The sequence below is a fragment of the Malaclemys terrapin genome, chromosome 21 (assembly GCF_027887155.1).
Source record: "Malaclemys terrapin pileata isolate rMalTer1 chromosome 21, rMalTer1.hap1, whole genome shotgun sequence".
In the NCBI taxonomy this organism is placed as follows: Eukaryota; Metazoa; Chordata; order Testudines; family Emydidae; genus Malaclemys; species Malaclemys terrapin.
In genome coordinates this window covers 1,450,797-1,475,095 of record NC_071525.1, presented here as the reverse complement: position 1 = coordinate 1,475,095, position 24,299 = coordinate 1,450,797, and the positions used below count along the sequence as shown (strand labels likewise).

Sequence of the window (24,299 nt, the reverse complement as noted above, 5' to 3'; positions counted from 1 at the left end):
CCTGTCTACCGACAGTGGCCAATGCCAGGTGCCCCAGAGGGAGCGAACCTAACAGGCAATGATCAAGTGATCTCTCGCCTGCCATCCATCTCCGCCCTCTGACAGAGGCTAGGGACACCATTCCTTACCTGTCCTGGCTAATAGCCATTAATGGACTTAACCACCATGAATTTATCCAGTTCTCTTTTAAACGCTGTTATAGTCCTAGCCTTCACAACCTCCTCAGGTAAGGAGTTCCACATGTTGTGCGCTGCGTGAAGAAGAACTTCCTTTTGTTTTAAACCTGCTGCCTATTAATTTCATTTGGTGACCCCTAGTTCTTGTATTATGGGAATAAGTAAATAACTTTTCCTTATCCACTTTCTCCACATCACTCATGATTTTATATACCTCTATCATATCCCCCCTTAGTCTCCTCTTTTCCAAGCTGAAGAGTCCTAGCCTCTAATCTCTCCTCCTATGGGACCTGTTCCAAACCCTTAATCATATGAGTTGCCCTTTTCTGAACCTTTTCTAGTGCCAGTTTATCTTTTTTGAGATGAGGAGACCACATCTGTACGCAGTATTCGAGATGAGGGCGTACCATCGGTTTATATAAGGGCAATAAGATATTCTCAGTCTTATTCTCTATCCCCTTTTTAATGATTCCTGAACTCCAGAGAGATCACTGGGGAACCCAGGAAGCTGAGTAGCAAATACGCCTCCATAGCAGCCCCTGAACCTGCATGGGGCATATCAACAGCTTCTTTGCAACAGTGAGACACTTCCACCCTGGGCAGCTTGAAGTCTGGGAAGGGGAGGCACAACTGGCCTGGGGCTCCTCCAGGCAGGGGAAGGGAGGGCAGCTTGGGGCTCCAGCCATGCGGGGAGCAGGGGGTCACGGGGCTGCAGGGAGCTTGGGGCTGCGGCTGACAGGCCTCCAGACAGCCTGGGGCTCCTCTGGCCTAGGGCAGGCGCTTGGGTCTCTGGTTGGGGTGGGGGTGGGGGAAGATGATGGACAAAGGAGGAAGGTATGGGGCCGGGGACTAGCCTCCCCAAAGGGGGGGCTCCATCCACCGCCCATGCTAGTAACTAGCCTCTCTTCAAAGGCCTGTGTGAATACCCAGTAATGGAAGATTAGCAAGCAGTGCCCACATCCGAGGACAGCAGGGGAAGAGTTCTAGGCAAAAAAAAAAAAAAATCACACTGTAGCATCACTAACAAAAACAGAATCAGAACAGGATGGCAAGTCCAATGAGGGGTGCTTAATGAGAGCATGAACTGGACTCCACGTTGTTGCTTTGTAAATCTTTACCGGGGGAATCTGTCTTAAACAGGCCTCAGCAGCTGCCGTGGCCTCAGCACAGGGGTGGGCAAACTTTTTGGCCCCAGGGCCACATCTGTGTAGGGAAATTGTATGGCAGGCCATGAATGCTCACAAAATTGGGGATTGGGGTGCAGGGGAGTTCCAGCTGGGGCTGTTGGCTCTGGGGTGGGGGTGCAGGTGGGTGCTCCGGGCTGGGACAGAGGGCTTCGGAGAGCAGGAGGGGGGGGAATCAGGGTTGGGGCAGGGTTTGGGGGCATGGGAGGGAGTCAGGGTGGCAGGCTCCAGGTGGCGCTTACCTGAAGCAGCTCCCAGAAACAGCGGCATGTCCCCCCTCCAGCTCCTACATGGAGGTGCAGCCAGGCAGCTCTGCATGCTTTCCTGTCCACAGGCACCACCCCTGCAGCTCCCATTGGCTGTGGTTCCTGGTCAATGGGAGCTGTGGGGGGCAGCGCTTGTGGTGGGGGCAGCATGTGGCGCACCCTGGCTGCCCCTATGCATATGAGCTGGTGGGGGGACATGCCGCTGCTTCCGGGAGCCATGTGGAGTGGAGTAACACCCTGACCCCGCTCCCCAGCTGGAGCACTAGAGCAGGGCAAGCCCCAAACCCCACTTCCCGGTGGGAGCTCAAGGGCCGGATTAAAATGTCTGGAGCGTCAGATGTGGCCGCTGGCCCATAGTTTGCCCACCTCTGCCTTAGCAGCATGTGCCTTAGCCCCCTCCCCCGAGCACTGGCTTTCTGGGTAAGAAGGAGCGTGTTCAACACATCTCTTGTTACAGTGGAAAGAAAGTCCGCTTTTAATTGGTTCCCCCTACATCTCCCCCATAAACTGCAAACAGTTTGATCTTCAAAAGGATTTAGTCTTTCCTAACACAAGGCTTTTTTAACCTCCAATGATTACAAATGCAACTCCCCAGGATGAGCTTGAGGTCTGGGGAAGAAAACAGGGAGGGAGATGCATTGGGACAGGTGAAAAATTGGAGACAACCTCAGGCATAAAATTAGGGTGAGGCCTTTTGACAATTTTATCTCCCTACCACTGGGCAGCAAGCTCACACCCTCCTAGAAGAGCTAACAGCTATTAGAACACTGCTTTTTCGAAGATGCTTTGTAGGGTAGACACAGCAGCACGGTGAAGACTAGATTCAAGTCCCAGGTAGGGGGAGCCTCTCTCACAGGGAATAGGCATTCAACATTCTCTTAAGGAAAAATGAAACTGAGGAGTGAGAATATAGGTTTCTCTGACCACTCTGTGATGAGCAGAGAACTGCTACATGAACCCTGAAGGAAGTCACTGCTAACTTTCTGATTTCAAGTACAGTAGATATTCTAAAACCCCAGGGACACTTGCCCATAACAGGGTTAACCCTTTAGGCCGCTTCCAACACAAACCATGTCCATTGCAATCTGGAGGGCAGAGTTTTCCTGGATTGTAACAGTACCAACTTGACCCTAACCCTAAGTAAAATCAGCCTCCACAGTGATCAGCAGATTATTCTTTCTGCTGTCAGATGATGTGTTTGCGTTGGGGTGAATACTTCCTTGTTGCTGCAAAAGGAAGGCTGGAAGGAGTGGAAGACAAACCTGCAGCTCTCTGGACAGCTGGAAGTCTGTGTACGAGAGCTATCGGGGCCAGACTGGCTCTGCTTGGCTGATTTTCCTTCGGACTCTGTGGATCAAGGGAATGGGAGGGAAGGTGTAAAGGAGAGGACTGCTCCAGTCCTGCAGGAATGTGCCTGACCAAGATTTTCTGTCCCCCTGTGCCCTGATGAAGTTCCAGTCCGGACTCAAACAGGTCAATTAGTGCTTGTCCTGATCTGAAGAAAATGAGGATTTCACAGACTAGTTTAGGTGTTAATGGACCACTTTACCTTGAATGGTTTCTTAGAATGTGTTTACTTATGTTAAAGAATCTGTTCCACATTGCATTTAGCTGTGATACTGAGTACCCTTCCAAGAGCTGAAGAAGAGCTCCACATAGCTCAAAGCTTGCCTCTCAGCAATGGAGCCGGTCCCAGAAAAGATACTACCTCATTCACCTCGTGTCCCCAGGACCCCTTGAATGCAATACAGGACCAGGATCCCTAGACATCTTTTTATAGGAGCCATTTTAGAACAGGCTGGTATCGCATCTGAGGCTGGGTGCTCTGGTAGTGCTGAACTATGGGGGGCTGTTTCTGAAACTGAAAAGATGTACGCCTCTCTCCTAAGCAGCAGAGGCAGACTTGGAGAGTCTGGAGACCAGGCTGTGACTCTTGGTCTTGATTTCTTCCAGAGTGTCGCCTGTCTTATCACTTATACACATGGAGCCCAGGAGATCGCTACCGCACCCCCTAGTGGACACGGCTTTTCTATATAGTCCCACAACTCAGCACTAAAGGTGCTGAATCCCATTGGTGGGAATGCACAGAGGCCCTTGATGAAGAAATAAGGGGTTTGATTTTGATAAGTTGGAGGCAGAAATTCAGCTGCCCTGGCACCCTGAAAATGAAATACCCTTCCTTCATAAGTGGGACATTTTGCTCTGGGCCATGAAAACTAAAAAATGCTCCAATTCCAAAACCACTCTGGCTAATAATCAGCTGGATGTTGACTATAATATCGTTTGCATAAAGTAGTCCACTTGCTGAAGGAGAAAAGCTGAAGTTAGCCTACTACAGCTAACATCCTGACTCTCCCTGCCACAACCCAGCCGAGGGCAAAGAGTCCTAAAATGCTGCCGATTCTAAGAAACCAAACCCACAATCGCCATAAGCAGATATCGTAACATTTTAATCCTCTTGACAGGAGACGTTACTGGCTTGGTAAATCAACATGCACTTTGAGCAAGATTCAATAAAAATTAAATCAGGCTTCAGACATTTTACTTACTGGAGCCCTTCAGTGTTAATAATTCAGTTGCAAAAGCAAGCATGGGGGAAGGAAGAGAATAGAGGGTTGATGAGGGGAGAAACTGCAGCTTTATTAGGATTTATATGAATTTCCAAAATACCCTCCCCTCTTCCTTAACTGCAGGAAAGAAGGCACCGTGGGAGTAGCTAAGTATTTTTTCATTTAACTTAGAAGGAAGAAGAAACTATTAATATTCAAGTAAATCTGAAGGTCTGACAGTCATGAACTTGCAAAACGCTTCCCAGTTTTGTGTCAGAGTAACCCAAGTAAAAAGTAGTTAAACTAGAAACACTTCTAATTTGACTCAGCTTTGAGAGTGAAGCAGAGCATGCACTGATTAAGGTTTACCTTTATACTAGTAATCTGGAAGTAAACGCCAAACAAAAGCATAATTTTTTTTACTCCTAACTTTACATTGATATAGACTTATCTATCAGAGGAAGGCATTTGAGCGTTTAGCAGTTAAAAAGTTGGCTGGGAATAGGATTACTTTAAGATGGATAGATACATAAACAAACACTCTGAATCTTATCATTCAAGTGCATTAAACAATATACTTCATTTCAGGGTCACACCTGAAAGCCAAGATATGATGGGCTTTACAACACATCTTAATCAAAAGATAATACAAACCAGATGATTCAGAATTTTCTCCTACTACCTAACACAGCAATTCCCTGTAAATCACTCCCATCAATTCTGCACCTCCAAGGAAGCGGATTCTCCATTTCACTTCCCTAAAGAAACTCACCGGAAAAAAAAAAAAAAAAACGAAACAAAATCCTCAAATGGTGGCGAAGTCCCCTAAGGGAAAACAAAAGAGCTATAAAACATGTTTTGTTTCAGACTTGATAGAGACTGTAATTATCTCCAACTGTATCTCTGTAGGTGAGCAAGCTTTACTGACTGGATCACAAAAATGCTGGTGTCAGAGTTTAGAACCAACACTTAGGAGTTAACAGACTCCCAGGGAGAAGGAGTCCAGAAGAGAAGCAGAGAGGACACCCCCATTACACCCCCACCCCATGCAGTCCTACAAGAGAAAGTCTAGAGACATAGTAAATACTTTGATATATAGGGGAAAACTTCCCTCATCAGTTGGAGCCTATTCCTCTCTCTTCTACTCCTCATTAGTCATCTCTTTTGGGGGGTGCTGAACCCCACTCTGGAGAGGCAAAGCAGCTTCTCAGCTGGACAGTATGTGACCTGGGGCTGGGCATGCTGCCTCCACACCAGGTTTGTTTTTCTCCAAAGGCTACATTACAAACTTGCTTTTTGATCAGATTCCTGTAAGGCGAAGCTGGGGACATACAGAAAGACCCTCACCACCCTTGTTCTCCACCTACCATCAGTAACTTCCTGACAAAGGAACAAATTCATAGACACAACCAAGGTGCAGAGACCAGAGATTCCCACTGCCCCCAGTTACTGCAGCTCCCTTCTCCAATACAGCCTCATGCTCTAGCTCCCCAGAGTGCCTCATGTGCCAAACACTGCTGCTGCTAGGACCTTCATGGACTTATTCCAACCCCTCCTTTTCTACTCCCCCGCCATCCCGCACCCTTTACCCTCACCTAGAATCAGCCTGCCCACTGCTCCCCTCCCTAGTTTCTCAGCAATGAGTGCAAGAGCCTTCTCCTGTGCATCTCTTGCCATCCTGAATGGTTTTGCAGCAGCTCTGCCTTGTTGACTCCCCAGCTGCACCCATTCTCTCCCCCTTGAGTGGGCATCTTGGGATAAAAGCCCTGCAGCATGGCTGTGGCTGGCCCAGGTCAGCTGACAGACTCACGGGACTCAGGTTGGGGGCTAAGAATTGCTGTGTAGACATTCAGACTCAGACTGGAGCCCGATCTCTGGGACCCTCCCCCATTGCAGCGTCCCAGAGATCAGGCTCCAGCCCGAGCCTGAACATCTACATAGCAATTTTTCAGTCATGAAGCCCAAACCCCGTGAGCCTGAATCCATTGACCCGGCCCAGCCACAGGGTTATCCCAGTGTAGGCAGATGCTTAATTTCTCCCCTTGCCTCGGCTACTATTCATCTCTAAATGAGTTCACTCTAATGTGCACTGGGGTACAGTGGAGATAAGAAATGCTACCTAGAGTGTTGCATTGTTCTGTATTTCAGTTCAAGAAAAACATGCAGCCACAGCCACAAGATGTACAGCTGAAGAAAGGGAAGGATAAGCTGTGCTAGGGTGAGCTGTGCTTGCTACTCCAAGTGCAAAGCTTAGAGTAAAGTGTGTCTGTTGTAGCCTAGTGCAGCGACAGCCAGGGAGCCAACCCGTTACCAGGCTCACATCATTTAGCTGAAGTTCAAGGCAGTCACTGGCAAGGCGGAACTTTCGCCCTCACTTGCTCCTTCACAGGTCTCTCTAGCTTTGGGCTGTTTCACTTCTTGGGTCACAAATCAGTAACAGAAGAGAACCAAGGAGTCCCCACTGCCAGTCCCCTGCTATTAAGAACAAAGAAATTGCAGAGTGGATCAGATTTGAGACTCACGTAGTCCAGTATCCCGTCTCCAACACTGGCTAGCACCGGAGGCTTCAGAGGAAGGCAGAAGAGCTCTGCAGTAGGCAGACGTGGGACAATCTTTTACTCCCCTATTAGTTAGAAAAACCCCTCAGGATTTAAGCCAAAAGGTTAATCTCTCTTGCCTTTTTTATTTATTTATTTATTTTATTAAAGGCATTCTGGGTATTCTTGATATCCATATAAATGTCCAATTCCTTTTTGAGTCTGGTCAAGTTCTGGGCCTTAACATCTTCCTGTGGCAATGAGTTCCATAGTCTAATTATGCATTTTGTAGTTCCTTTTATCCATTTTTAATTTGCCATCTTTTATAATCCATTGACTGTCCCCTTGTTCATGTGTTTTGATAATTTATGAGACAAGAAAAAATTTCTCACTACCTTCTGCCTAGTTTATCGTTTTATACACTTATATCCCATCTTCTTCATATTACCATTAAAACTACACTCTCCCACACTTGTCATTAGACCCAGAAGAGTCTTTCCTCTGTGGTGCCTTTGAACACCACTCTCCTCCACACAAAAGAAAGCAAGTCAGTTGACTTCAGGACTGACCTTCAATCCCAACTGAGCCAGAAAGTTTATCTGGTTCTTGCATGTGGAAAGCTATCACCTTCCACAGGGTTTCATTCTACACGACATCCTGGGAATCACCTTTTGAAGGACGCTATCATTACCCCACATTCAACAACAAACCTGGCTGTATACCAACCATAGATTAAATTAACAACCTGTGTCATAGATAAATCAAAGGCTGTTCCTACCCTGCAGGACCTTCTCGATATGACAGATGAGGGTTATCACAGAGAACAGCAATGCCATACTGACACAGGATGCCTCTGTTAAGTATACGTGGGTGACATTCCCTTGATGCTGAATCAGGTACTGGAAGGCCTAACAGCTTGGAAAGCTGAGGGACATGGGGTGGCAAAGCAAGTTTGCTAACAAGAGTTTGCTATGGGTCCGTAGATACTGCAGATTATCTGGCATTCTAGTTAACAGGGCGGCTAACAGGGGAGTTTGAGAGGGAGTTCTCATTGGAGGAGAAGGTACCTGTATTTGCATCTGTCCTGGGTGTTCCTGGGTGTTCTTGTGTGTTTGTTTGTTTTGGTTTGTAGAGTAAAGTGTGTCTGTTGTAGCCTAGTGCAGCGACAGCCAGGGAGCCAACCCGTTACCAGGCTCACATCATTTAGCTGAAGTTCAAGGCAGTCACTGGCAAGGCGGAACTTTCGCCCTCACTTGCTCCTTCACAGGTCTCTCTAGCTTTGGGCTGTTTCACTTCTCCGGTACGAGAAATGCAGGTTTCCATTCCCAGACACTGAAGAAACAGTGTGACCCCACGTCTCATTTCCACGGCATCCTTGTGCTGCATAGATTAACCAAAGAAACAAGAGAGATGATTTGAAAAGCTACAGATGAGTTGCTAATGTAGACAATCACGGGATGGATAGTGGACCAGAGCTGCTAATGCTGGACTGATTCGATGAGACGTGTGCACACCCACCACCCGTTACACACGTGGGAGTGGGACAAGTGCTGTTCCGAGGTTGAACTGATAAGCCTCAGAAACAGAGTCAGTAGATCAACAAAAACTCAGTTACAACTGAAACTATTCAGTAAAGCTAAAACAGAGGGGCCAAGCTACACAGCTGTGTATTGAGACTGTTTTCCTCCAATGGCTCTTTCGCTCCACGGCCCCCATCTTTAAATGTCGCAACACATCTTTCCGTGCTGGAGCAGCCACATCCTTCATCCAAAGCGCAGAACTTCCATTAGTCCAGGCTGATGGGTTACAACTCTTGGACTGACACTCAGCAATGCCAAAGCAAGTTTGTTAACATTGTTGCCCCTTCGTCCTATGTGCCATCCTACATGCCTAACGCCACATAACCCACAAATACAAAGAGGAGGCCTATGGGGGAAAAAAAAGCAAGGCCTTTGATTCTCCTAGTAAGAAGATGGTTAAAGTTTTATCATCACAACAACAGGGAAGAATGCTCCAGGCTGGGGTATCCAGTGCAGAAGCACAGTTGTAGCTATAGGAATTCTATGTTCCGTACCCTCAGAGCTGACCCAGACGGCTGGAACGTGAGTAGCACTGTCTCCCTTGCAGAACTAATAGGGAAGGTAGTTTGGAACCTGGTGCTAAGGCTACAACATCCAAGTGCCACAGAAGCAAAAAACAGATGTTTCCAGACCTAAACTTTACACATTTCTATTGCTACCAAGGCCTCCAGTCTACACACAAGCAGCAACTACAGTAGCAATGACACAAGCAGGCAGCAGTAATGCTGGCTAACACATCCCGAAAGTTTAAGTCTTCCTTTTACCAGCCAGATCTCTGGCCTCAATTACACGGATGGATTATCAAGGACTAGACAAATTCGGTTGCCCCATCCCCTATCTGAATCAAGGCAAAAGGAACAATTTTGCTGGTATCTTCGCATGCTGACTATGCCACAGGGAAAGCTTCTAAAATGATGTTTTTGAAAAAAGGTCCAGAAGACCAGCATCTCCCCGGTGAAGGAGTAGAACTCCTGTCAGAGATACTTCAGCTGCATTATCCTTCAATACCTGATCTGGTGCCACTGCAAAAATATGTAATGCTTTGTTTGCACTTTTGATCTAGCAATCGCAAAGCATTTTACAGAAGTAGGCAAGTCTTACTCCTCTTCTACAGATGGGAAAGCTGAGGCATAGAGTGGTTAGGGGACCTGAACTTTGTCTAGTCCTCGATAATCCAGCTGTGTAATTGAGGCCAGAGATTTAAGAGTCCAGGGAAGGGGTAGGGACGGTTTTATGGCCTGCAGCATGCAGGGGGTCAGACTAGATGATCATAATGGTCCCTTCTGACCTTAAAGTCTATGAGTCTATGAGTCTATGAGTAAAGCAAGGGACTGGGAACCTGGGCTCCAGTCACACGTCTGCCAGCAACACATTGTGTGCCTTGGGGAAAGTCATCAGTCCTGTGACAATTTCCAAGTGTAAAAGGGTAAGAGGGCATGTATTAGTAAGTCATTCTTTAACATACGTACATGATTCTTCCTGCACAACATCTAAAGATCCAGCCTTTCCTCTCCATCCTGTGAGAACTCTCATCCCAGATCTCAGTCATGTCTTGACTCCTGCAGCACCCTCTTCTCTCGCCTTGACAAATCCATTCTTGCCCCCATTCAAAACATTACTACAAATACTTTCTTCTCTCCTCACTTTGGCCAGTGTCACCACACTCTGTCACTCCACTGGCTCTCCCTACTCCACTGAACCAAACAACTTCTCTTAACTTTCAAGGTCCTTCACGGCCAATCGCCATAGTACCTATCACCTTATATGATACTGAGATGCGGACTCCTGCCTCCACTCTGTCAACAATGCCAGACCTTACTGCCCAGTTCTTAAACTTTAAACAAGCACCTTTGTGCTTTCTCCCATGCTGCCCCTCACTCAAACCGTCAACGTTACCTCACTGCCCTCCTTAAACTCTCCTTTGCCACAATGCCTACAACAGAATTGGTAATGGTTAGCTAGCAACAGAGGGTCCTGTGGCACCTTTAAGAATAACAGAAGTATTGGGAGCATAAGCTTTCATGGGTAAGAACCTCACTTCTTCAGATGCAAGACTGAATGAATGGTTAGCTAGTGTACCATGGCCACTGCCCAACTTGCTGACCAGTACTGTCTCACTGTTACCTTCATCTCCAACCATACTAAGTCTGTAAGCTCCCAGGGGCAAGAACCACCTTTTTGTTCCATGTTTGTATATCACCACCTAGCACAATGAGGCCCAGGTCCATGACTTGCGATAATGCCCAGACAAATAACTTGGAAATGCTCTAATAAACTGATGAATGGGGGAGCATAGCTTTGTTGGTCCCTTCCTCCACATGCATAAAGCCTCTAGCATGAGTCTTCGGGTCTAAAGGAGTGAGAATTACATTTCTAACTAAACAGATGCCTCTATCTTCTTTGGCTCAAAAGATTCCACATCTCTATCGCAGTGAGAACGAACAGAGGCATGAAAAACATCTCCAATGGAGATTGCAGAGGCGGGGATGTTTGTTTTACTGAGGAGATGTGGTAAGGGCACAAAAATAATGGTCTCAAGATAAATCAGGACCTCCTATTCACCCTGAGATGAGATGGAAGAACAAGTGGACATTCAATTAAACTGAAAGGTGGCAAATTCAAAGCTGTTAAGAGGGAATATTTTCTCAGACACTGGAACTCCTTGCCCCAAGAAATCATTGGCAGGATTAAAACAGGATAGGGCATTTGTACTAAATGTAAGTATTATAGTATACATATTAAGCTAGATGGACTGCTCAACTGATCCAGTCTGGCATTTCTTAAAGGAAAATTTCCCTGGCCAAGTTAGCCTTCAGCAACACAAGGCCTCTCGCTACCGCCCCCTCTCTCACCTGAGAACAAGCAGTGCCCACTTTCCTTAGTCATCTTTGCTCCAGCTGCACCAGAAGCTATTATGAAGTGAGCAGCCAGTGAGGCACAGCTGACAACACCTGAGTAGCAGGTGCAGCTCCCTGGGCTCTTGCCCCCGAGAAGAAAGCATGACAATACCAGTGAAGAAGAAAGGAACACATCAAAACGGGCCCCAGCTCCTGTTGCGCATGGAGCTGCTCATCTTTCATAAAGTCAAAGAGGTACAACTCACCCAGCATGCCCCTCTGCCATTGCCTCAGGAGTTGGTCCAGTGTCTGTGCACTGCTGCACATCTGTCCTGTTATTGAGCATGGGGCGGGGGAGAGAAGAGTTTCACATGCAAAACTTTTTTCTTTTGGTTTTTTCCTTCCCCCATCCTTCCATTTAAAAATCTCAGTTCCCCAAGCAGCAGACATGCTGCTGTGACTATGACAACGTGGGACATCCAGTCCCTGGAAGCAATACATGGGACATAGTTTAATTGGGGCTGCTGTCCACCACTCACACAACAAGAACTACAGTCCATCAGTCTGGATTCAAAAAGATGTTAAAAGCCAGTTATTTATGGGTCACCCTAGATTGCAAGCTTACATGCAAATACTATCACACTAAACTAGCTTGAATAGTCCAAGAGCAGAAACTGTCTCCTGAACAAGTTGGTAGGGTTCACCTGGGGAGCCAATACTCAAACACTACGTAGTTTGGGGCTCATTCTCTGCTACTCATTTGGAGAATATTGTGCCCTAAGTTTGATTAAACTCTGCTCACGTTACACTAGTAGACACTAAGCTTGATCATACCATGACAATTATCACAGGCAAACTGAAACCAACAAAACTTGTATGGTTACCAGGCCTAGCCAATATTCCTCCACTTATCTATCGTCAGAATGCAGCCAGCAAACTGAATGCCAAGGTAAAGCAAGGAGAGAGATCACTTGATCATTGCCTGTTAGGTTCACTCCCTCTGGGGCACCTGGCATTGGCCACTATCGGCAGACAAGATGCTGGGCTGGATGGACCCTTGATCTGACCCAGTATGGCCATTCTTATGTTCTTAAATGCCACACTTGCCATTGATCAGGGATATCGGAGATGCACCCCACCACCACCTGTGCAAGAGAAATCCTACATGGACAGTGCCGCATGCTCACCATCCAGCTGGTATCAACAGCTCACTGGGGCAGACAGAATGGGAGAGAGCTCCTGCCATTACCACCAACTCCCACATCACCAGGCTGGACAAATGGCTACCAGGCTTTGAGCTCCCATACCACCTTTAAAGCCAGCTTAACAGATTCAGGTGTGGCACGGTTCCCTGTGCCAGGACTGCCCATACCCGGGGCACCCAGGGAAGCCCATTGGGCATCTGTGGAGGATGCTGCACACAGGCCGGATGGCTGCTCTTTGTGTTGGGCTCCCAAGGGGCTTTCCCAAATTGAACCTTGCTGACTGGCTCAAGAGCATTTAGCCTTTTCTTCCTTTTAACCCTTGCTTTGTCCATGCCAAGCGCTATCCATAGAAAGGGCATGTCGGCCCTGCCAGCTCATACCAGAGGACTAAATCTCACAGCCCTTCTCCAGTTCAAGAAATTCATCAAAATATTACACAATTTAAACCAATAATTAAAGCATTTCTTTGTGTCCACTGAAACCCACTGTAGGGGACAAGCCAAGATCAGGCACTTAAGTCTCCCACCCAACTGCTGGTGAAAGGCTCAGAGAGTCTAGGCCTCCTGTTTGAAACAGGTCCGAGCCTAAGCAAGACCGTCTCTGCCCTCCAATGGTTTCAAGGAAGAATAACCAACTTGCCCTGAAGGGATTTAGCAGAGGAAACCTTAGAAGCAGATTTCAGAGTAGCAGCCGGGTTAGTCTGTATCTGCAAAAAGAACAGGAGTACTTGTGGCACCTTAGAGACTAACACATTTATTAGAGCATAAGCTTTCGTGGACTACAGCCCACTTCTTCGGATGCATATAGAATGGAACATATATTGAGGAGATATATATACACACATACAGAGAGCATGTTTGTTTCAACGATCTGCAACCTTGGTACCAAACACATTTCATCTCTCTACAGACCTCAACTCTGCTTCACCTGCACCTTCCTTTCCCCTCTCACTAAACTTGTATATTAGGGAAGTCTGGGACCTGAGGACAAGGTACCAGGCACCAGCTTAAACATACAGGGAAGCGACAGCACATCAGCCTCCATCTCAAACAGCTCCACTGGCTCCCTATTCATTTCAAGATGCAGATCCCAAGAGCCCTCCCCCTTTACACGGACTCTCCAGGGACCTGCTCCCCGCAGTACCAAAGATCTTGCCTCACTCCACTCCCACCTCCCTGCTTGTCTAAACTCTTCCTCCAGGCATCTCCACTCCGCACGCACCGTGGAGACCCCAGAGCTTTCTTTGCACCTTCCATGATCTAGAACAGGGGTTCTCAAACTGGGGGTTGGGACCCCTGAGGGGGATTGCGAGGTTATTACATGGGGGGCTGTGAGCTGTCAGCCTCCACCCCGAACTCCGCTTTGCCATCAGCATTTATAATGGTGTTCAATACATTAAAAAGTGTTTTTAATTTATAGGGGGGGGTCGCTCTCAGAGGCTTGCTATGTGAAAGGGGTCACCAGTACAGTAAGTTTGAGAACCACTGATCTAGAACATTTGTAAAATGTATCTGATCATTTGCAACTCACCTAACACCTCTCCCCCTTTTGCCTAGAGAAAGTAATTAAGTTAACTACTTTGCTGGGAGTGGGAGAGGCTGCCCTGTGTTCTTGACCAAAATTTGACACCATCCTGTGACACAGGTGACTCTACAGTCCACCTACCTAGCGAGGTGGTTGCATCTCACTGCAAGTGAACTGATTCTTGGCATATGGGGACCCAGGTCACTTGCATCTCACTGCAAGTGAACTGATTCTTGGCATATGGGGACCCAGGTCACTTGCCTTGAAGGCCAGTAATCTCAGATCCTGTCTGTTGCTCCATACCAGAGCCACCCTGCTTTAAACACAGACATATGGCAGCCCCTATGGCAGCCATTGAGATTTTTCTGTGTAGCCATATTTGTAAAGTGAGATCCCTCAGGACACAAAGATGTTAGAAAAGATTCTAAATGAACTACAACAGGGGTCGGCAACGTTCGGCATGCGGCTCACCAGGGTAAGCACCCTGGCAGGCCAGGCCAGTTTTATTTACCTGCTGACGCGGCAGGTTCGGTCGATTGTTCACCATCCCGGGCCAATGGGGGTGGCGAGAAGCGGCGCGGGCGAGCGATGTGCTGGCCGCGGCTTCTTGCCGCCCCCATTGGTCCAGGACGGCGAACCGCGGCCAATGGGGGCCACGATCGGCCGAATCTGTTGTGTCAGCAGGTAAATAAAACTGGCCCGGCCCACCAGGGTGCTTACCCTGGCAAGCCGTGTTCCGAACGTTGCCGACCCCTGAACTACAATAAGGGAAAGGACTGTGCTAAAAGCAGCAAAGGAATACTCAAAATGGGAATAAGTCTGTATAGTCCTTTGAAAAAGGTATCTGACAACTTTTCAGAGTAGGAAGTTGTGGTAAAAAGACAGCTACCATTGCCACCAATAAAGAGAAGCAAGAATAGAACTAGACTGCCATCTACAATAACTGAAGGACATTTAGAAGCCTCCTTAATGCTAGCTGAGAGGCAAGAAGATTAGCTTGTGTTCTCTTCTTCCCAAGTGGAAGGCAAACAAATACACCTACATGACAAACTGACCATGTCCCTGCACAGGAAGCCTCAGGAAACAATGGGACAACTCCCACCACCATGTGAAAAATAGGACCAGGGAAGAAGAGAAGCCATCCAATCCACAGGGCACCGCAAACAGAGTGGCCCAGTCACAAGGATTCCAGTTAGCTAAAACCAGCCTTCATGCAAGCCACACTCAGACTGATTGGTTTTTACTCTAAATTTCATTCTCCCACCCACCTCAAATCTCAACTCTTCTAGGCAACCCAACCCAAACTGTTTCTCCACCCGCACTTCTGCACCAGACGCACGCTCCCTAAAACACAGGATCAAACTAATGAAAATCAGTCTAAAAAAACTGTCAAGTATCAGAGGGGTAGCCGTGTTAGTCTCAATCTGTAAAAAGCAACAGAGGGTCCCGTGGCACCTTTAAGACTAACAGAAGTATTGGAGCATAAGCTTCCGTGGGTGAATGCTCACTTCATCAGACGCAAATCTGATGAAGTGGGCATTCACCCACGAAAGCTTATGCTCCAATACTTCTGTTAGTCTTAAAGGTGCCACAGGACCCTCTGTTGCACTAAAAAACTGGTAGAGCATTATTCTCACACAGGTCTATGTAACCTTCTTCTTCACCACCCACAGGGAGAAGAACTTGCAATCCTGTAACAATGTCTTTCCATTGATTCCCATCTTTTATGCTGTGGTGCACCTTAAACTAAATCTCTTACTAAAGCATACAGGACCTTACCCCAACTCACCAGCAGGAACTCCACAGACAAATGGATTAAACCTCAGAGACCAGAGGAAGACAGTAGAAGCAACATATTTTATACATATATACATATACACACATACATACACAAAAACAAAAGCCACAGGAAAACAGATTCTTCAAACAGAAATCAAGAATAGTTGAAGTTGCATTAATTCAAAGATGATTTACTAAAACAAGTTTATAATCCACAAGGTTTGGGGATAAAAAAATGTGAGCCTACTCAGATGTATACAATATTGAACACGTAACTAACAGCTTCTTGGTCTGGAAGCATGCGAAGTTATGTATTGGTCCAGTTAAAAGAAACACATGACATCCCCACATTATCCATCACATTTGCACAGAAAGAAAACTAGAACTAAGCTTTCAGCCTAACCACCTCAATGCACATTAAAGCTACAGGCAAATTAAAAGTGCACCTTCCATGATATAGAACAGGGGTTCTAGGGGGAAGTCTTCTTACTTCTGCAAATCCAACTGATTTTAAACAGAGGAGTCAATCCAAAAAGCCAATTTCCACCATCTTGGTATCTAGAATTTCAAAAAACAGAAACCCTGCTAGATCCTAATTAATGTATTTAAAAATAAATACTTCTTTTGGACAAAAGAAAATATTAAATCAGTCTTCTATTGTTTACTGGTATTGAAAATTCTTTACATGCTCTAACAAAGCAAAGGTCCTGCTTACCTTAAGACTCTCCACTCATGCTACCCAAGAGCCACTTTAAATTCAGACATGCTAAAGATTCCAGTTTCACCCTCAAACAAAATGCAAGCCTTTATATAAACTGAAGATTTTAAACAGATTTTGGCTTCTCATTCTGAACCTGCTGGGGCAGCTAACCAGCAGCGTACGATGAAATCATTTGTCTAATGACTCAAAAGAGCCTGACATATGCAATGCTACAATGTCTTAACTTCCATCTATGCTGAATACAAACCAACATCTATGTCGTAAAATGCATTTCAACACAGCACATACAAAATGGCTGGCTCCCAAGATGAGCATTTCCATACAATACTATAAAAAGGATAACAACCTAAAAAGGTAATTATGACTTAACGAGTAGGCAGTCAGAAGAGAGATCTTCAAGAACACCGGTACCAAACGCTAACAAATAAAAACACGCTGCTCTTCGAATCCTGATACTTCAGCTTGTAAGTTGTCAAGGAATATTACACTCAATTCACATTAGTGTGTAACTTGCAAAGAAATACTATGGTGTGATTGGGTATTTGTAGATGTGGAAAATTTACGCAGCTAAGGAGAGAAAGTAGGCCTATCATGTAGGTTTTATCATGAACAGAAAATGCATCTTTCTTTAAAGGGAACACAAAATCCTAAATCCTCCTTGACAAAGGAAAAATTGAAAGCCAAGAAATATTCTTAAATATTCCAAATGCTGAAAGTGAGAAGAGTCATTCATAAAAATAAGAGATTTAAATTAGGTTTTTATTCATAATTTAATTCAGATTGTGCAAGAGTAAAAAAATAAAGATAACATTTAAAAAGACAAACCGTAATGCTAGTTCTCAACAGAATCAGGGAGCTGTCTCTAGATTGCAGCAGACCATAAATTCTTATAGTCATTTCAGCGCAAACTCACTAAACAGTTCCACTGTTTTCCCTTACAAACCAGTTCTTTAGATCTGAATGATCAGAGCAAATGTAAGTACTCACATAGAAGAAACGGTAACATTACGACAGCTCTATTCATTAATGTGCATACTTAATTCTCATCTCCAACACAAATTCGGGGTCTTTGCAGTACAATGTATCTAGAAAGCAAATTAAAAAAAATGAATGCAAAAAAATTGTTGTGGTCAGTAAGATAAAATTACAACTTCTAAATCAATTCACTGTCTCACAGAACAAAATGCCCATAACTGCAACGGAGTATAGGAACTGTACAGCAGTTAGCACACCACCACCCCAACCAGAACCCAAAACTGCAACTGTCCAGATGTGTGGAAGCTCAGAATGTTCTATAATTTTGCTGCCATGTGTTTGACTTTTGTACGGTACAAACCCAACTGTGTGTAGCAGATGGCATAAAAAAAAAAAGTATTTCTACTACAATTTGTCAGACTCTACCAAGAAAGAGGAGCAGAATGAGCAAAATATTAGTATTTGCTCTAGTATCTAAAACTTCATTTCTCAGGTGTTTTTTTTTTCTGAAAAGCTAAGTTATTAAAACCAGTTTGGTATTAAAACAGGGACCTTAACTAACCACAGCTGTTGGATACAGCAAGGCAGTCTGTATGTTTCCCCACCTCAAAATCATTTAAAATATGAGGAGACAAAAATATAAGCTGCTTCCCCCCTCTTTCCGAAAGCCAATGGGGGTGGGCGGGGAGAAGAGGAATCTCTTTTCCTCACAAGGAATGTGGCTGTAATTGAATGTTTGGGGAAACTGGTCCTGCAAGGCTGCAAACATTATCCACTCTCAATGAACTGGTCATTTAAAAATAAAGAGGGGGCAAAGGGGGAGTTTTCCTCTTAACAATCCTCCTCCAGCTTTACTCCCCATCCGTCAGCCTGAGCAAGCAGAGATGACGCAGGCTGCCTTATATAATAGCCTGTGATTTCCTAGACTGCAGGCCTTCCCTTTGTGCTCTGTATACACTTACACACACGCACACACAGATTCACAGCCCCTGGCACCGTGCCAGCACTAACCCTCGTCAGCTGGTTGACTCCATTCACAGAGAGGGGTTGGAGCTGACATGAAAAGAAGGGGGGGGGGGGAGCTATTACATCAAGCCATCAGCACTACAGACAAAAGAAATTTTTTTATATACCCAAAATAAGCCTTCCCTTGCAGCTTTAGATCAGGGAGAGTCGTATTTAGTAATTCCACAAGAACACCGCACTATGAACAAGGAACCTGAACAGAGGTGAGGTTTTTTTGGGAGGTAGGGGAGGGAATCAGTCCAACAGCAAACACAAGCAACGGTGCAGTTTTCTCTTTAAATATAATGTAAAAACATTACATTTAACCTTCCAACTCATGTTAAAGGAGAGAAAAAACAGCCATGATAATCCATAAAGAGCCTTTTGTCTGTTAAAAAGGACAGTCTAAAGAATACTTACAGGTACAATATCCTGCTGCCTCCTTTAGTTGTCAAGAAATTAGAGACAGAGAGAAAAGAAGGGGGAAGAGAGACAGAAAGAAGAGAAGACAGAGTGAGAAGGGGGAGGGAGGGAAAGAAAGACAGATTTTTTTTTTATGAGAAGCCCTCTCCGTAGAACATGGGCGGCCCCGCGTGCCATCCCCCTCTAGGGACCTGCAGAAACCCTGTCTCAAAACGGGCACTTCCCTGCCAATCATGCGCTGTACTGTTATATTAAACAAAAGAAAAGGGGGATGCTTACTTTTACCCATGATGCCTAGCGGGGGCAGGGGAAAAAAAAAACCAGTTGCAGCCGGTTTGTAACCTCAGGACATGGAATTATCTCTTAATTTTTTTAAGTCGTTTGTGGTATAAAAGTCAGTTAGCTGCCTCTCTTCCCCCCCCCCCCCCAGCAGATTCTGGCATCTTGCCAAACTTTGTCTTCATTCATGAGAGCTCATTTCCTCCAACGCTATTTTAACTGTTTAGTTCCCAAAACAAATTTTAAGGACATTCCATCAATGTGGAGAAGCAATTAATAAAGATGTATCCATAAGAAAGAGAATGCCGATAATCTCATTTGTCTGCATCTCGCCAACACACATGCTTACCTCCCTGGTGTTAGGAGTCAGAGAATAGCTAATGCAGGAAAGATGGGGATTTTTGTAGCATTCCTGAAATCATGGCGTCAGACATCGAGGCATCAGCCCCTCAATTTTTCCCCTCCAATACCAATAACTTGATTGTAACTGGCATACTCTCTTCCTACAATCAATTTGTTACAGGTGTTTCAGAGGTGATCAGCTACAGCTCTTGTACACGTTCCAGCCAAACCCAGGTAGATCACCATACCAAGATTACTCTACCTTCCATGCATGCCACACCATCAACGGAAATGAAACCACCACTTCACAGGATCCTCATTGTCTTAACAGCTCTATCCCTGACATGCTCACAATGCATTTCTCTACATACTAGGCTTATGACTGATATTTTGTTGGCGTTTGATAACACACTAAGAAAGTACCCAAAGGTTCCGACCAAGGCATCATGTTTTTGTAGGAAAGGAGGTGTGCAAAAAAAAAAAAAAAAAAGTTACTTTATATTCCATCTGGTGTTCATGTAATATAATAGCCCTTATTCCAATACCTGTGCAGATCAGCAGGGCTTGAAAAAAATGTATCCAATGCTTACTAGTCCAAGTAAACACTCAATTTATTGTTCAGGCCAAAATACCCAAAACCCTCCCCTGACCCCACTGCAAGTCAGTCACTATTACCTAGAGAGAGATAAAACAGTGCATGTGCTTACAGTACTCGGCAGTATCTCCCAAGAGCAAGGGAAATCAAATCAAGTGGTTTTAAGTCTAATCTACATGCTTTTTCCCCTGAACCCCTTCCATTTGTCTAGTCTAGCTAAGGTGCCCATCTGCAGATGGTCGGACATGTTCAGGCTGTCCATCCCCGGAGTAGGTCCGGTCTCAGATCTTCCCTGACTGGCTGAGCTCAAAGACTCTGGCCTCTTGCTCTCAGTTTTCCTCTACCTCATCCTCCACTGGTCAGCCATCCACTAGAACCCTGGACACCCCAGACCCATAGTAGTTGGGGCCCCATCTGCCCAGTGTCTCCTGCTCATCAGGCCTCCCCATGACTTGACGTCCTAGCAGCAAGATGTTGGGTCCTTCCCTAAAATTTGGGCCTGAAAGCTCATCTTCCACCAGCTGTTTCCTTCCTGACTATATCCCTATGAGGACTAGGTCTTGCCCAATGGACTGGACTCAATACCACTAATCTCTGCTCCCCACAGCAATGTTGGTCCTTTGGAGATGTGGTGTACCATTCTGGTATGCCCAGTCTTGCTTCTCTTGGACTTCTGCTACATACTACATCTAACTCCAGGCTCTGAGCTATTCCTCAGCCCTCTCACTCAGACTTTCGCATACTGCCGGGCGACAGGTGATGGGGGAGACAACAGGGCTGAAGAGCACCACTCAAATGGTATAAGGAGGAACTGCCACACCTGCACTCCTAAAGCAGCCCCAATCACCCAGCCCAATTATGTTTGGGGAGAGTAGGTTTGTCAAGTCCTACGTTGATGCATTACAACTGTGCCAACATAAAGCAATTTCAAACTGCAAATCCCTGCAGCTCTATATAGTACAGCGTGTGTACATGGCACTTTATAGGTACACGGGAAGGCAAGGCCCTTGCCCCCAGGAGAATTTAAGTCTAGATTATATAGGTGCAATCTAACAACTAAGGATCAGGTGCAAGAGTGGAAGCAGATGGCACTGGAGGCTTGTGAGGAGAAAAGTCAGATGCAACTTGTGAAGAGAGATTTGACAGAGGAAAAGAAGGTTTGGTTGGTGCAACAGAGATAAGGCAGATCCATTATTAGGGAATGGTGTGAAATTGGTGGTACTGATGACGCATGAGAATTTTGTTCAGTAGAACAAAAAAAACTGCAAACACACAAAAACTGCTCAGTAACCATACTGCTGGCTTCCTCCAGCCCAATGAATGCCCATCAGCTCTGGGTCTCTGTACTGAGATCATTTTCAAACACTGCCATGAACTAGAATTAAGTCCTACTAAGATGACAACATTCTACACCCCTATTTGCTGCAAAAATATACTGAACTACTAAGAATGCTCAGCTACCATGAGGCAACCCAATACAAACTAGCTTTTGACAGATGTTCCTAGCAAACATCTGCTGGCAGCTTCAGCCCTTCAAAGCTTATTGTCCTAGAACTGGGTGTGAATTTAGCAACACAAGATAATAACAGGGCATTAATTTATGTTGCATTTACAACAGAGGCCTATGGAAATCTGTCACTATCAGAATACCCAAAAAGTTCAAATATGATGAGGGTGATTACAAACAGATAGTAAATAGCAGACCTTTCTTAAATGTTACCATGAAGACTTCTGAATTCAGACACTCATGCCACACATTGTTGGAAGGCGCAAGTCATTTGGTCTAAATGATAGAATTTGCCTCAGTTAATGTATCTTCAGACATAGGTACCCAATTCCATTGATGTTAAAGAGGCTGAGCATCGCATACCTACATAATAGCAGAATTTGGCCCATTATATTTAACTCTTTAGTTACTTGTTGTAATATTGATAAAATATACACTAGTTCTATAGAGAATTAATACTTGTATAGTACTTTACATTTTCAAGGCTATACCTGGACTACCTCACACCTGCAAGAGAGAAAATGAGGAACAGACACGTTAAGTGGCTTTCTCCAAGGTCAGTGAGTCAGAAGAAGCGCAAAGAAGAAAACCGAAGAGATCCAACCCCCTGCTCTATCCTCTAGAGAGACTGCTGCTCACACTCCAGCTCATGTGCCTTTGAAAACCAAATCCCCACACCCGCAGAGAGGCTTCTGATCAATTCTCAAAGAAATTCAGCTAATAAGCAAGAGACTTGCTGCACTTTGGAAATTCATATACAGCTTTCATCCAAATATACTGAATGCTTCAGCACTGAGTGCCTAACACACACACACACCCCTTATTTAAAGCAAAGCAAATTTTGGGAGCAGTTCTCCATGTTGCCAACACACAGTACTGAGCTTGTGTCCCTATTTCATGTCTTGTCTTTTTTTGTTTCAAGTAAACTTATACAGTAGATAAAATGTTCTGTACAACTTTCATATACAGTATCTCCATATGACCTTAGACCTCACGAGCAAGACTACACTAAGGATATACACATCATCCAACTCTGTTTGTAGTGATCTCTAGAGAAGTTTTCAGCCATTATATTGTGTGTTGGTGCATTTGCTGCCCCAACCTGACCCACTCTAATACCAAACTAAGATACCCTTGTGAGCTTTTGAAGTGTGGCCATGACACCTTGAGACCTTGTTAAGGAATCAGATTCTATTCTAAGCTTTGTACAATACAATTCTTCTAGAAAGCGACAAGGACAACAGCAACTCAGATTTGACCCAGAGATTTAGATTTTGTTAAAAACCACCAAATATTTATGAAAACTGGACTGAATTTTTAAAATAATCCTGGAAATATTTCTAATACAGGCAGTTTTTACAAAAAAATCTCCCCTGCATTTACAATCCAGACACTACAGAATTAAAAACCTGAAAGTGAAATCCATCAAGACCATGAAACTTAATTTTCATCACACAAGCACCATGTAAAGAGTTGTATTTTTAAAGTTTTCCATTTCAATCATTAATGCATTAACACAGGCCAAAGAGTTAAAAACATCTAATGTTTAAATTCGTATGCAGGATTGTTGTAGCTGTGTTGATCCCAGGATATTAGAGACAAGATGGGTAAAGTAATCTTTTACCTAATACTTATCTATTTCTTCGGTCCAATACCAGTATCTCATTCACCTGGTTTTTCTAATGTTTAAATAGACAATATCCTTTTAATTATATATAATTTTCAACTTATTCTGTTATGAACAGGATTAAAGCTCCTACACAATATTAGACAGCTAAAAACTACAGGTTAACTCACTTCTCTGTACCATCTATTAGAAATGGACTGTTAAATTCTAGTAAAATCTAGTACATTAATGAATGTTTTAGTATTTTCCAAAGCTGATAAAACAGATTACTTCAAAACTTAGTACTACATTCTGTTTGGCAAACACAAATTAAGAATCCAATGTGTCAGTCAAACAGGATGTAAACTGTTTATTGTGTTAATACACAGCAGAAATATCTTGCTAAATGGGATGTTTCATTTTTGGTGGCAAGTTACAAAATTACAATAATCAAAGGTTAACAAGAGCACTATAGTAAATTTGGAGATACTTAGTGCATGTAATTAGTACTACATTTAATTTATTTGTGGAACAAGCATAAATATGACCGACTTACAAATTACATCTTTTACAATATTTTGCATGCAAACCAATAAAACCTGCATGAACTAAGTATCCATTCTTCTAAAAATAAACTATTACACAGTGCACAAATAACCAAGTAATCTATAATACATAGTTACTATCATGCACTTAATCCATGAGGTGCAGAGAATCTGGTAATTATACTAGAGTTTCCATGCCATTCCAAGCATTGGTACTATCTGTTATTAAATAACATGGAACAATTTGGTTTACAAAAAGGGAGAAATATCTAATTAGTCTGTAATTACATAGTAGTTACCATAGAATGATGACCTAATGAGGTGGTTGTTTGGGCCCAACAAGATGTCCCCGCTAATTCTTTTCAGGGTGTGCGCACTGAAAATGTTACAAACAGCAAGTGATGAAAGGACGCTCAGCTTTAGAAGCAAGGAAAGGAGGTGGCCAAGCAGAGACTATCCGCAAGTGAAGGAGGGATAAATAAATCCTATGGCGCTAAGGAGTAAGAGAAATCAAGGCTAAAAAAGGAATTCCAACACAGCTGTCAAGCAGTCTGCACTGTGTAGAGTGCTTCATAGTTTTACGGAAGATCCTGAACATCCTTTGTTGTACTGCCTGTGGAAGCAAGGCTTCTTCAAAACGTATTAAGGAAATCTCTCTCCTATG

General features: G+C 44.6%; 1 protein-coding gene across 8 annotated transcripts in view; it reads right to left on the bottom strand.

Moving 5' to 3' along the window:
- GATAD2B (GATA zinc finger domain containing 2B) overlaps positions 1-24,299 on the bottom strand; it is a 78,720-nt gene that overhangs the window by 36,819 nt on the left and 17,602 nt on the right. For 3 of the 8 annotated variants that reach the window (XR_008442913.1, XM_054010549.1, XM_054010550.1), the window contains exon 2: positions 17,395-17,443. The exons of 2 other annotated variants lie outside the window; for them this stretch is intronic. Coding sequence is in view for 4 of the 6 variants with exons in the window: in XM_054010549.1 (XP_053866524.1) it covers positions 17,395-17,405 (11 nt within the window). In the remaining 2 variants the exon portion in view is untranslated. Of the gene's footprint in view, positions 1-16,352; positions 16,372-17,345; positions 17,444-18,758; positions 18,859-24,299 lie in introns of those variants that run through there. 3 more of the 8 variants (XM_054010553.1, XM_054010552.1, XM_054010556.1) reach the window with 3 other exon arrangements.